This window comes from Zalophus californianus, chromosome 9, assembly GCF_009762305.2.
Source record: "Zalophus californianus isolate mZalCal1 chromosome 9, mZalCal1.pri.v2, whole genome shotgun sequence".
Classification (NCBI taxonomy): domain Eukaryota; kingdom Metazoa; phylum Chordata; class Mammalia; order Carnivora; family Otariidae; genus Zalophus; species Zalophus californianus.
The window spans coordinates 6,242,007-6,254,960 of record NC_045603.1 but is presented as its reverse complement, the minus strand read 5'-3'; the positions used below and the strand labels follow the sequence as shown (position 1 = coordinate 6,254,960).

The 12,954-nt window shown below is 52.8% G+C and overlaps 1 protein-coding gene across 7 annotated transcripts in view; it reads right to left on the bottom strand.

Moving 5' to 3' along the window:
• TTLL1 (tubulin tyrosine ligase like 1) overlaps positions 1-12,954 on the bottom strand; it is a 31,788-nt gene that overhangs the window by 5,253 nt on the left and 13,581 nt on the right. For 6 of the 7 annotated variants that reach the window (XM_027593962.2, XM_027593958.2, XM_027593960.2 and 3 more), the window contains 6 exons: positions 11,445-11,653; positions 10,379-10,559; positions 9,262-9,396; positions 8,542-8,650; positions 4,382-4,525; positions 2,274-2,360 (listed from right to left, as the gene is read on the bottom strand). In XM_027593962.2, the coding sequence (XP_027449763.1) occupies positions 2,274-2,360; positions 4,382-4,525; positions 8,542-8,650; positions 9,262-9,396; positions 10,379-10,559; positions 11,445-11,653 (865 nt within the window). Of the gene's footprint in view, positions 1-2,273; positions 2,361-4,381; positions 4,526-8,541; positions 8,651-9,261; positions 9,397-10,378; positions 10,560-11,444; positions 11,654-11,914; positions 11,973-12,954 lie in introns of all 7 variants that reach the window. The other variant, XM_027593963.2, reaches the window with a different exon arrangement.

Sequence of the window (12,954 nt, the reverse complement as noted above, 5' to 3'; positions counted from 1 at the left end):
TGAACACACTCACTGCTGAGGAAAACGCCAACTACCACACACTTTAGATCAAGCTGTCATTTCATACTGCTCATATCTAATATCGTCCGGTACTTTGTATAGGAAGCATTTTAGGATCTGCTTTCATTAGATATTAGATGAAATATAAATAGTATTGAAAACAGGTTGGGATTATGACCTGCAAATCACTTATCATACAAATAAAAATGTTAAGTGAAGGGGCGCCTGGGTGGCTCGGTTGGTTAAGTGTCTGCCTTCGGCTCAGATCGCGATCCCGGGGTGCTGGGATCGAGCCCCACGTTGGGCTCCCTGCTCAGCGGGAAGTCTGCTTCTCCCTGTGCCCCTCCATCCGCTCGTGTCTTCTCTCTCTCTCAAATAAATAAAATCTTTAGAAAAAAAAGTTAAGTGAATGTAGATCATAAGCATAACTTCAGTGTCTACCTATGTGATGAGCTCTGTCCAAAGTATTGAAAGACCCCCGCCCCGAGCTTTGCTAGAATCAGTGAACCAAATCACCCTGACCAAGCAGCATCATGGGGTTGAAGTAAAAAGTAATGCCCCCCACCTTTAAGTAATCTCTATACCCAACATGGGGCTCAAACTCACGACCCCGAGATCAAGAGTCGGATGCTCTACCGACTGAGCCAGCCAGGCGTCCCCAGTGGGCCCCTTTTTGGCAAAGAGAGTAATACCTCACCAACAAAGCGGTATTCTGCCAAATGAGAAACCCATCTGAAAGACAGAAAGTTAGTCCCATAAGGCCCCTGAGGAGCTAAGCAATGTCAAATGTCCACAGGTTAAAACGCAGTCATTTGCTGTGTGCAGAGTCCCACAGGCCCTGAGTCACCACCTATTTACTCTTACTTTAGGCACAGTTGTAATGATCTTGGTTAGCTGTTTCCTCAGGCCGTGGGAGAGTGGAGGCAGCAAGTGTTCAAGTTGTTTAGGTTTCTCCCAAACAGCCAGACTGTCTCTGTGCTGCTAGCAAGGTAGCTAATGTTCAGCAGTAAAAGGTACTGTATGAACCTCAGGCGCCCTTGGAATTACTATGCTAGCATATCATAATGCCAGGATTATTATAAATATGCTAAGATTAAGATCTGTTATTATGTTAGAAGTATTATTCACAATTAAGATCTAGCACATCAAGGAAAGTTTGACTTCCACTCAAGTTACTCTGTTTAAAATGGAAAAAAACACTCTGTAGCGCAATGGATAGTGTACTGGACTTCTAAAATGGAAAAAGAGAATGCGTAAATATTTTATATATGCATCTGCAGATTTCTCTATATATCTACATATATCTCCACGCATGCACACGCACACACACCCACGCACATACACCCACACATACACACACACACACGCACGCACACACGCACGCACGCACGCAGTTTTGGCAGTATAAGAAGTAACCTGGAAAATACTGTTCTGGAACAGTTCGCTCTCTATGACTTGGCTCTTCCAGCAGCTTCCTGTAAGGGCTCCCAGTGAATTTCCCTACAAGTTGTGACCACTCACAATTTCCTTTTGAGACTCCGCTTTCCTGGCTCAAAATGGGACTGAGCTAAAAGGCTTGAGCCGTCTACCTCCACCAGTGCTCAGAGGCACACGCAGGGAAAGGAACCAACAGAACAGACAGCCCACATTTTCATGGGGTGTCCAACCCTGGGTCCCCTGAGGCCCGAGCTCCTCTCTCCGGCCGCAAAGCAGAGTAACCCCAGCAAGGCAGGCTCTGGGCCTCAGGTGCGTATGCCAGCGCCACTGCGGCTGAGGCAAGCATCACCCAGGCCTGTCACCAGAGGAAAGGTGTGTGCACCTAGGCCAGCCACTGCTACATCCCGTCCATGCCTTGAAACAGGCAGATGAATCCACTCCCAGACTATGCCTTGGTCGGAAAAAGATAACATCCCTTATCTCTGGACCATATGCTACCACCTCCCACAGGCTTCCGGGTCTGGAAGAGCCTTTCCTGAATGGGAACAATGCCCCCATGAGGACAGGGCAGGGCCTCCGGGGCACGATGCTTCTGGAAGCACCCGGGAGCACCAGGGCACCGAGCTCGTCTGGACGAGGGAAGCCGGCTCCGTGGGTTGGACTCGCAGGTGAGACATCGGGAGTGCGCTCACTGTTCAGCAGCAAGCTTGTCGCACCTGACTATCTGTCCCTGTTACATCTCATCGGCAGACTCTGCCCCGGTCCTGCCGAGCCTGAGGCAGGGCAGAGGCAGCTGGGGGGGCGAGCAGCCCCATGGGCTGCAGCAGCACGTTTACCTCAATCAGCCAGGGCTTCAGCTTGTCGTCGATGATGATGTCATACCCATAGCACTCGAAGCAGTGTTTGTCATTGTTCATCACCGGCTGCAAGAGAGTAAGTGGCGGCTTATACAGTGGCCTCAGAAGGGCCCGGCCAACACCACCACCTCGGAGACGCGGGCAGCCAGGTGGCGGGCCCTCCTGGCAGTGCTGGGTGCTGGCGTGCGGGGGTCTCACTGCCAAGACCAGCACGCTCCACCTCCGCCCCTGGTGCTTCCCTCCATCCCTCCCGGGTCCTCCTCCTCCTCGGCTCAGACATGGAAACTTCCCTCAGCCTCCGAGGGGACATCACGAAGCAATCACCGGGGTCTCCGGGCCTCACTCATCCGAGGCCTGATCAGAGCACCGTCATCTCTGTCCGCATGGGACTGTCCCTGGAGCAGACCGAAGTCCTGCTCCTCAGTCGGTACACAAAATGAAGGCCTATGCAGCCTCTCATCACAAACAGAGGCTGTCCACCAGGCTGCTAGGCCCTTCTCGGGCCCTTAAGGATGCGGGATGCCAGGTCATGAACCTCCGTTCTCTGTGACAAGAGTCAATCTATTTACTGACAATCTTTGGATTTTTTCTTTTTTTTTTTTTTTTAAGATTTTATTTATTTATTTGACAGAGAGAGACACAGTAAGAGAGGGAACACAAGCAGGGGGAGTGGGAGAGGGAGAAGCAGGCTTCCCGCCGAGCAGGGAGCCCGATGTGGGGCTCGATCCCAGGACCCCGGGATCATGACCTGAGCCGAAGGCAGACGCTTAACGACTGAGCCACCCAGGCGCCCCTGGATTTTCTTTTTAATGTTCAATTCCACTTCATAAACTGTTCTCCAGGTATGTAAAAAAAACCCTCCTAGCCACTCACAACGCAGATTCCCAGGCCCTGCCCAGGCTACCTGGATCAAAGCCTGTGGGAAGGCCCAGCACGCATCCACGTGACATGCGCCCTGGGGCCCCTCGTGCACCCCACAGTGAGTGAAGCTCACAGACACGACAGTGAGGCCTTTTTACACGTTAGTGGATGTGTGGGCTCTCTTCAAACCCTGGACTTAGACCTGAAACTCCTGAGGGGAGACAGGCCAGTCCAGGCTTACCCGCTGGAGGGAAACCAGGCTGGGGGGTGGAAGGGTGGGGGAGGCAGCCAAGAATCAGGGGCTGTTTTTCCAGCGGAGTCAGTGGAACTGCATCTCCCCGGAGAACTGGGGGTCCTACCCCCAGCCACTGCCCACACCATTGTCCCAGCAGCCTCTGCAGGACAGGAAGTTGCTAACTCTCCAACCCCCCACCCCACCGTCTCCCGATTTCACAGAGAAGGCCTCCGAGGCTCCGAGAGGCTGGGCATGCACTCTCCACGGGACTTGCTGCCTACTCCCAGGGCCAGGCCGAGTGCCCTCAGGTCCCACAGCCAGTGGGCCAGTCTGTTGGGAGCCCCCTCAGCAGGCCTGGGCCCCAGAGCCTGTCCCTGGACTTCCTCGGGCCAGGGCTGAGCCTCCATTTTGCTTATGAGTCACAGGGTAATGAGCATCTGGGAGCCCACATGTGAAAGCTCTGAACACAGTAGCCCACATGCTGGTGACCTGGTGTTTATTTCTTTTCTTTCCCTCAAAAATAGATGCCCTCCTGCTTTGGAACAGTAAAACAAAACACAAGCAAAAACTGCAAACCAGCCAACAAACAGCAGACTTGAGGCAACAAGCAGAGAGGTGGGTGTCCGGATGTCCATGATGTCACAGAGCAGGAGGCCTAAACCCGAGGAGGCCACCGTGAGGCCATCTCTGACCGTCAGCTCATGCCGAAGTAGGCCTCCTCCATCCAATGGCACAGAAGAGCTGGTGGTGACCCCAGCAGGACTCGTCTGGCACCTGGCGCGCCCTGGGCAGCACCTAGCTGGAAGCTGGCCCCGCTACCTCCCCGAAACTGCCCCAGCCTCTGGCAGACACGTGGACATGAGGGAGGTGAGCCCGTAAAGACAAGTATTTGTGGCAAAAGAACAAGCATCCCCCGCCGCCCACACTCAGTGGCTCTGCTCACAGGCCCCAGCCCAACTCCGCCCCCACCCCCCCACCCCCAGGCACTCACCGCCACGGCCTTCAGCGACTGCACGATGATCCAGTGGATCTCGTCGAACAGCTTGCCAGTCACCTCCTTGCCTCGGGTGCTCTCCAGGTAGAGCCGCAGGTTGCTCACGGTCCACTTGCCCCCGTGGATGTGGTTGTAGTCTTCCTGGTGATAGAAAGGGCACAGGGCTCCAGGCAATGCACCCTGAGGAATCTAGCACCTGCTCTTTCCCCCTAGAATGTGTGCTGGGGGCCCCCTATACAGGTATGTTTAAAATACTCACCTCAGGTAGTAACATTCACACTTAGTAATTCACCGCCTGCAATGCATGCTGTGGAGTGCCACCCAGACCCCAGCTTCCAGCCCAGACATCTCTGGGAGCTGCCCTTGGCTAACGGGAGCAGCCCAGTCCGAGGTCATGCCCACCCTGGCAGCCTGCAGCCTGTCACAGGCTGATGCCAGGGTCCCTCGGTCCCTGATCCATCCTGAGTGACTCTGCAGGACCACCCAGCTCCAGGCACCCTGCCGCTGTTGCGTCCCAGCTCAACCTTCCCTCTGCAATGTCTGGACCCCCCCCCCCCACACTGCCCCAGCAGACCCCCTGAGCACTCATCTCTGCCTGTGAGTCTGCTTTCAGAGAAGCCACACGCGGTACTGGGCACCGTAGTCCAAGAGCACTGCACACGCAACTCCTCACAACATCCCGTCCGTGGGTAAGAGACTTGGGCTCAGAGGGGTTACGTGACCTGCCCGAGCTTCTACCCGGGCCACGAGGGAGCTGGCACCCGAGCCCAGCTTTCTCACCCTCACCCACGGCTCCTTCTAGTCCTCTGACCCTAAACATTGACTCTCTACCCAATGCTCTCTTTTGGAGGCAAAAAGCTAGAAAATCCTGAAGTACATCAGGAGGTTATGAGACCAGGCTTTGTTTTCCTAAGTATAAAGATGAGAAGTGGGAACTAAAGGGCGCCGGGGGCACTCAGTCGGTTAAGCGTCTGCCTTTGGCTTGGGTCATGACCCCGGGGTCCTGGGATCGAGTCCCGCATCAGGCTCCCTGCTCAGTGGGGAGTCTGCTTCTCCCTCTGCCTCAGCCTGCCGCTCCCCACTGCTTGTGCTCTCTCTCTCTCTGTCAATAAATAAATAAATAATCTTTTTTTAAAAAAAAAGGTGGGAACTAAAACCAAACCAGCCTAAGAAAGGACAAACACCACTGACTCAAAACAGACTTTGCTTTCATATTAACAAAGAATTAGCAACACTTTAACCCCGGTTTAAAAAAAATACCTTTTGAGGTTAGAGACAAATTTATACATCAGTTTCACTAAAATGCCTTACCAGATGAGGTACCCAAAGTGTGTTCACCTCAAATGCACTCTCAGTAACTCAGTGTTTGTATCCTTATAAACAGGGACTTGGAGAAGTTGCAGGGAAGCCAGGCTGCCACCCACCGATTACCTTCCTTTTTCCTGTTACAGAGTGTCTTCACTATCAAGAAAAGTTCATTTAAAAAAAGAAGTTCTAGGGCGCCTGGGTGGCTCAGTTGGTTAAGCATCTGCCTTCAGCTCAGGTCATGATCCCAGAGTCCTGGGATCGAGTCCCACATCGGGATCCTTGCTTAGCGGGGAGTCTGCTTCTCTCTCTGCCTCTTCCCTCTGCTTGTGCTCTCTCTCTCAAATAAATAAATAAATAAATAAATAAATAAATAAAATCTTTAAAAAAAAGTTCTAGAGGTATAAAGTATCCACAGCAAAACACTGCCTTACACATGTGTAGATATAGGGGCGCCTGGGTGGCTCAGTCGTTAAGCGTCTGCCTTCGGCTCAGGTCATGGTCCCAGGGTCCTGGGATCGAGCCCCGCATTGGGCTCCCTGCTCGGCGGGAAGCCTGCTTCTCCCTCTCCCACTCCCCCTGCTTGTGTTCCCTCTCTCGCTGTGTCTCTTTCTGTCAAATAAATGAATAAAATCTTTAAAAAAAAAAAAAAAAACAATACACGTGTAGATATAAACAGCAGGAAATGTCTCCTGCTTTTTGGACTGTAGGAACATTATTTTATCAGATTTATTTCAGAACACCTTATCAATCACTTTGCAAACACTGCGCACATCAGGATGCACCCCTGCTCTTTCCATCCCTTCTCTGCCTGCTGGATCCATCTGCCTCCTGGTGGGCCCCTCCCACACACCTGCACCCCCACCCCAGCCCCAAGGCCTCCCTCATCATCAATCCTTTGCCATCTGCCTCCCCTGCTGGTCCCTGAGTTTCCTGAGGGTGGGGATGCCCCTTTGCAGTCTCTGACCCAGGCGCCGGGCTGTGCTCTGCGCCCAGGGACACTGGGTAGATGTGCCCAATAGACAGCTTTAACATTTCAGTGTCCAGTACAACATCTGTCCTTCACGCAAGCCTAATGAGAGCCATGCGAGGCTTCTACTCGGGACTGAAACTTAGGTTTCTCAGAGTAAGCACTTTCTCACATTAACAGGCGAAGCATTTACAAATAGAACCCAAAGAAAGCAGAGAGCCTTCTGGTGCATTGCAGAGATGCCAAGCTAAAAGGCCTGCCTTCTGCTCTCTCCTTCCACGGATTAAAAAAAAAAAAAAAAAAAAAATGGTTTCTGTTTCTTATTGATGAAATAGTGACTCAGCTGACTGGTGTCCTGAGAAGGCCTATCAAAGGGAGCCCTCCCAATTTCAGTGTGGCTCCCCAGCACCCGCCCTCCCCCGCCCCCTGGTGGCTTGGCAGGCTGACATGCTCAGGGACACCAAGTGGACTCAGGTGGGCACCGTCATCTCCCAGCCCACACCCAGACCTCACTAATTTGGCTACTTGGCGACAAAGGGCCTGATGTCACTGCTCAGCTTTCTCCAAATGGCTGGTAAGTTTGGTGCTGCGTCCCGTGACAGCTCATTTTCCCAATTCTTATGAATAAGCTTCTGGCCAAGCCATCCTTGCTCCTCCCACCTTGAACGTGTAACAGTGGTGCTCGCCGGTCTGCTCTCAGGGGAACCTTCTGGCCAGTGAATCAGGGTCGGCCTCACACAGAAGACTGTCGAGGCCCTCAGTAAATGGTGACCAGCAAGGTAATACCAGGGCTCCCGTTTGCAGACGAGGCGGCCCAGGGAGGCCGGGGTGACTTGCCCAAGTCACATGGAGGGTAAGGGATGGACAGGGGATGGAGCCCCAGGCTGGTCTGACCAAACCCTTCAGTAGGTTGCTCAAAAAAAAGCTTGTTTTCTATCAACACTTACCCTCTCTCCACTCAAATTACATTTAAAAAAGGACCAAGGTACTCAAGGCTTCCAGTCAAGCAAGGTCCAAACAGAAGAATCTCTCATAAAGAAATGAGACCTTCCAAACATTTTTGTTAGGACCAGAGTAAAGCCCCGAAGCCCACACAGAGCCTATGACGTCCTGCGTCTGGGCCCTCACTGGCCTCACCAGGTACGCCTGACTCCACCACCATTGCTCTGGGGGTTCTAGCCACCCTGGCCTGCTCACAGCCCCGGGCTGTGCTCCTTCCTGCACAGGGCCCCGGCACACACTGTACCCTCTGCCCAAACATCCTTTCCTGGTCTGGGTAACCCCCGCTTACACTTCAGGTCTCTGCTCGAGCACCACTCCACTTCTGCACCAAAGTCTTCTTCAGCCCCCTGGACGAGGGACCCCTTCATCCCATGCTCTTCTAGATGTGCACTCCCTACCCTCAGAGCACGCACCTCGGTTTGTGATTACACATTCCCCGACAGGCCTAGGCTCCCTGAGGAGACACCAAGCTAGTTTCTGCCCGTCGGTGTAGCCCCGGCACCCAGCAGGGGACCAACCGAGACAGGTGCTCAGCGAGTCATGTGCCCTCCCACCACTCCCGTGAGGGAGTGACATTATCTCCTTTTACAAGTGAGAAACCCACGCTGGGCTCGGAGAGTCAAATTAACTTGCCCCGGGTCACAGAGCCAGAAAAGCAGGGCTTGACCCCGGGGCTTGCTTTCTCCCCAAGTCACCCCACCTGAGGCCGGCCCCACGGATGTGCTGGGGCAGCCGCGCCAGAGACTGAAGGCCCGCGCTCCTCCTGAGTGCCAGGGCACCTGGAATTCCACTCCTGTAGCCACGTGCCCTCTCACACAAGTAGAATGAAGCCCACCAAAAGGGTCCATTTCCTTCTGCTGGAGGGAAGGGACACACTTACCCCATGTTTCTGAATAGCGACGTTGGTAAGGTGAACGAACATGTTGTCCAGCTCACTGGTGCTCGGGCTGTACTTCACGGTGCAGAAGCGGCAAAATCCGAGCTTATACCTATGTGGGAAGTTACTTTACTTCAACACTTGGAGGAGAAGCATAAAGAAAATACAACACTCAGGGGCCGCCTGGGTGGCTCAGTCGGTAAAGCGTCTGCCTTCAGCCCAAGTTGTGATCCCGGGGTCCTGGGATCGAGCCCCACATCAAGCTCCCTGCTCCGCAGGGAGCCTGCTTCTCCCTCTCCATCTGCCCCTGCTTGTGCTCTCTTTCTCTCTCTCAAAAAAAAAAAAAAAAAAAAAATATATATATATATATATATATATATAATACTTTGTCCTCTTTAAAGAGCCCCTTTTTTGGTTTTAAGCCTCTAAAAGAGCTGCTTTTTTATGTTTTTTTTTTTATAAGAGTCGTACTAAGATATAATTCACATGCCACAGAACGCCTCCCCCTACAGCGCACAGCTGACTGGTTCTTGGTACCCTCAGAGGTGTGCAATGACTACCACACTCGATTTCCCGTGTTCGTCGCCCCACAGAGAAAGCCTGTGACCATTAGCAGTCACTCCCCCAGCCAGGGCTGGGCAAACGCTAATCTACTTTCTGCCTCTGAAGAGCTGCCTACTCTGGGCGTGTCAAAGCACGAGACAGAACCCCATCGGCTCTTACATGTAACAGCGCAGCGGGCGGTACGTAGACACCAGAACATACAAGCGCAGGTCAAACTTCCTCCCGCCAATGAGCAGTGGGTTGTTAATGTAGAGAGAGATCACGTAGGCTTCCTTAGTAGACTGCGTCACAAACCTAAACACATCAGAGAAGGTCAAAGTTAGATGGCAAAGACCAAAGGTTGGTAACAAGCCCTCTGCCTCTCATTAAGTGAGAGGCCGGTGTGTCAGGGAGAAAATGGGGGTCAGGTGGGTCCATGGAGAAGCCCCCAAGCTGTGCCCCTGCCCCGGAGGACAGTGCCAGTAGTCTCTGGGAACCCATCAGGGACGTGCTCCCTGGGCCTGACCCACGTGGGGGTCAGCAGTGTGCACTCAGACTTAAGTGCTCTGCATGAGGAAAAGGTGACCCTTGTCACTCCTAGGAACCCTGACAGTGAGCCACCAGCCCTCCAGGAGAGACTCACAGTCCAGCATCTGTGAGCGGTTCAGGACCCTCCGAGGCAGGGTGAGCCCCAGACAAAACCACCTGGCCTGGTATCCTGAATTCCAAGGAGACCTCAAGCCCCAGCAGAGAGCTGACATGACACCGCCTAGCGCCACCCGTGCCACTGATCGCACACACTCCCATGTGCCTCTCATGGATTCACCTGTTCCATCCCCATCTTGCCCCCGTGAGGGTGGTGCTATTGGCATCCCCCATTTACCTGGATGAAGCATGTTAAAAGTCTACCGAAACGAAAGGTACTCAGACAGTAAGTGTAGACAGGGATTCAAACCTACATACCCTGGGCCCAGATCTTAAGCAGATGCTTCACTGACTCAGAAATACCAGCACTGAGCGGGTCTCACAGAAACTTCCAGAACAAAGAGCGGCCCACAGGGGTCCCCGCTCCTGGGACCGTATGCTGGTTCACACACCACTTTTCTTTGCAACTTGCCTCAGGTGGGATCCTACAATCAATCACACGACTGCAGACACAGAACCCTGCCGTGGTGCCACATGGCAAATGCCATACACTACAAAAGCAAGCAAGGGTCCCCAGCCCCCAGCCAAGACTGACAGGTGGCCTGGAACTCCTAACTCGGAAGCCCCCGGGATGGGCGGGCCATGCACTCACGAAGAAGTCTTGCTGTCCCGGGACCACTTTTTGATCTGTGAGAGCTTGTTGATCAGAAAGATGCCCTTCCCCTGGGCTTTGCCACAAGGTTTCATGATCCAGGTGCTGGAGGGGCTCTTCCTGAACTCCTCCACGAACAGGTTGTAGTCAGCGGGCAGCATGTAGGTGACCGGAACAAAGTCTGAAAGGGGAAACAGAGAGGACAGCAGTGGGTGAGCCAGGCCAACGTGGCCATGGGCAGGAAAACATGGCCACTGCTTTTTCTGAGGCTGCTTCACACCACCCCCCTCCCCAAGCCAGTATCGAAAGGACAAGCCCCTCTGCCATTCAATTCTTGTACAATAACCTTATCACCTGTGTGCTGAGCACTTCGCAAACCTTTAATCCCCACGGCACCCCGTGGGCTAGGTCCTGTTATTATCTCCATTTATCAGATGAGGAAACTGCGGCCCCGAGAGATTGGTTATCTAATTTTCCCGGGTATGTAGAGGGATTCTGAAACTATCCGACAGTCCAGCTTCTACCACCAGACCGGATCAGGGACACACTTCTCCCTGGGAACCGCCAGATGCAGTGATGAGCCTGCATGACAAAATGCAGCTTGCAGTTCCGGACGAGCACTGAGCTCTGAGTACTGAGGACGTGCTCTTCCTCACATGCACTGTGTTCCCACAGCGCTCCCAGAAACTCAGATCCAAACGTGAGCCCCCGCCCTGCCATTCTGGAGACACGTGGAATGAAAAAGAGGTGCCCAGCCCAGCCGGCACAAGCATGTCACCATCTCAGTACCTGGTGTCACTAGTGAACTCAGGGATGTGTTTGAAACATGGGGCCAGCGAGAAAGACACAAACCCAGGGCGCCTGGGTGGCTCAGTTGGTTAAGCGACTGCCTTTGGCTCGGGTCATGATCCTGGAGTCCCGGGATCGAGTCCCGCATCGGGCTCCCTGCTCAGCAGGGAGTCTGCTTCTCCCTCTGATCCTCTTCCCTCTCGTGCTCTCTCTCTCTCATTCTCTCTCTCAAATAAATAAATAAAATCTTAAAAAAAAAAAAAGGAAAGACACAAACCCAGATAGAGGTATTTCCCATTTTCGTCTTTTTCTGCTAGAGGACTCCCTTCCTTCTCCAGCTCCTTCCTGTATCTTTTAATATTCTTCACCATCAGGTCCTTCCGGGTCAGTTCGTAGTGGTTTGGAAAATGGTTGACTATTTGATCGTCTGAGAGCCGATAGCCAGTTTCGACACTAAAAACGTTTCGGATGGTTTGCACACTCATCCTAAAAGGGAAGCACAGAAGGGGCGTGCAGAGCAAAAGCTCAGAGCAGGTCCACGTGGTGGCAGTTCTCTCAAAAGCTGGTGACCGCAGGGGCTTACCCATTTCCCCCAACCCCCAGCACCCAGGCCAGGAGCTGCCTGGCCGAGTGCGGCCCAGGGCGGTGTCTAGTGACCAGCTGGGTTCTGGTCTCTGGACAGTTCTGAGTCTCTACAGTGGATGGTTTCACTCCCCAACACAGAGTATATGCTCCATAAATGCTTACCGATTAAGGGTACCATTGATTGTGGATAACAAGCCAATGAAAGAACCTCCTCCAGACTCTGAAATCGGGAAAATCATTTACACAATATCTTCACCCAAAGTCAAGGACAGGGACCGCTTTAAATCGAAATCACAGGGTGATTTGAGGGCCCTGGGTCAGTACTTCATGTTCTTGCAGAGACCTCCGATGGGCTAGCACTCAAGTGAAATGAGGAGGGGTGAAAGCTTAAGGGGTTCCTTCTAATCCTCTCAGAAAGCCAGTCTCCCGGCCACCCCCAGCCCCGCCCTCCTAGCCCACAGAGAGGCAGGGAGGGAGTGGAAGAACAGCACTGGTCCTCACTAGGGAGCCACGGCCACAGGCGAGGCGGGCTGTCTATGGCTTCTCGCTCCTGGCCCTGACCCACGCCACCCGCCCCGGACGGCCTCGAGGACCCAAAGGGTTCCTTTTGATTCTATGGTCACTGGAATAATGGGAGTTTTAAAATGTTTTATTATGAAAGAGCTCGACCACACACAAAAGCAGAGAGAAAAGTGCACAAGAGCCCCATTACTGGCGTTGGCGGCTGCTTTGATCATAGCCCACCCACACCCCACAGCACCGGCTTATTTGGGAGCGATTTCCAGATACAACGGCCCACCCAAAACATTCCTATCAGAATCTCTAATCGCTAAGGACTCTTTTTTGTGTTATACAATATCCTACTTTATATTGTTATCACAACTAAAAAAAAAGTAGTCATTTCTGGGGCGCCTGGGTGGCTCAGTTGGTTAAGCGACTGCCTTCGGCTCAGGTCATGATCCTGGAGGCCCGGGATCGAGTCCCGCATCGGGCTCCCTGCTCAGCGGGGGGTCTGCTTCTCCCTCTGACCCACCCCCTCCTCATGTGCTCTCTCTCATTCTCCGTCTTTCAAATAAATAAATAAAATCTTAAAAATTTTTTTCTAAAAAAAAAAGTAGTCATTTCTGAGTATCATCAAAAATTAATCCATGCTCACATTTCCCAAGTTGTCTGACAATGTTTTTTTTTTAAGATTTTATTTA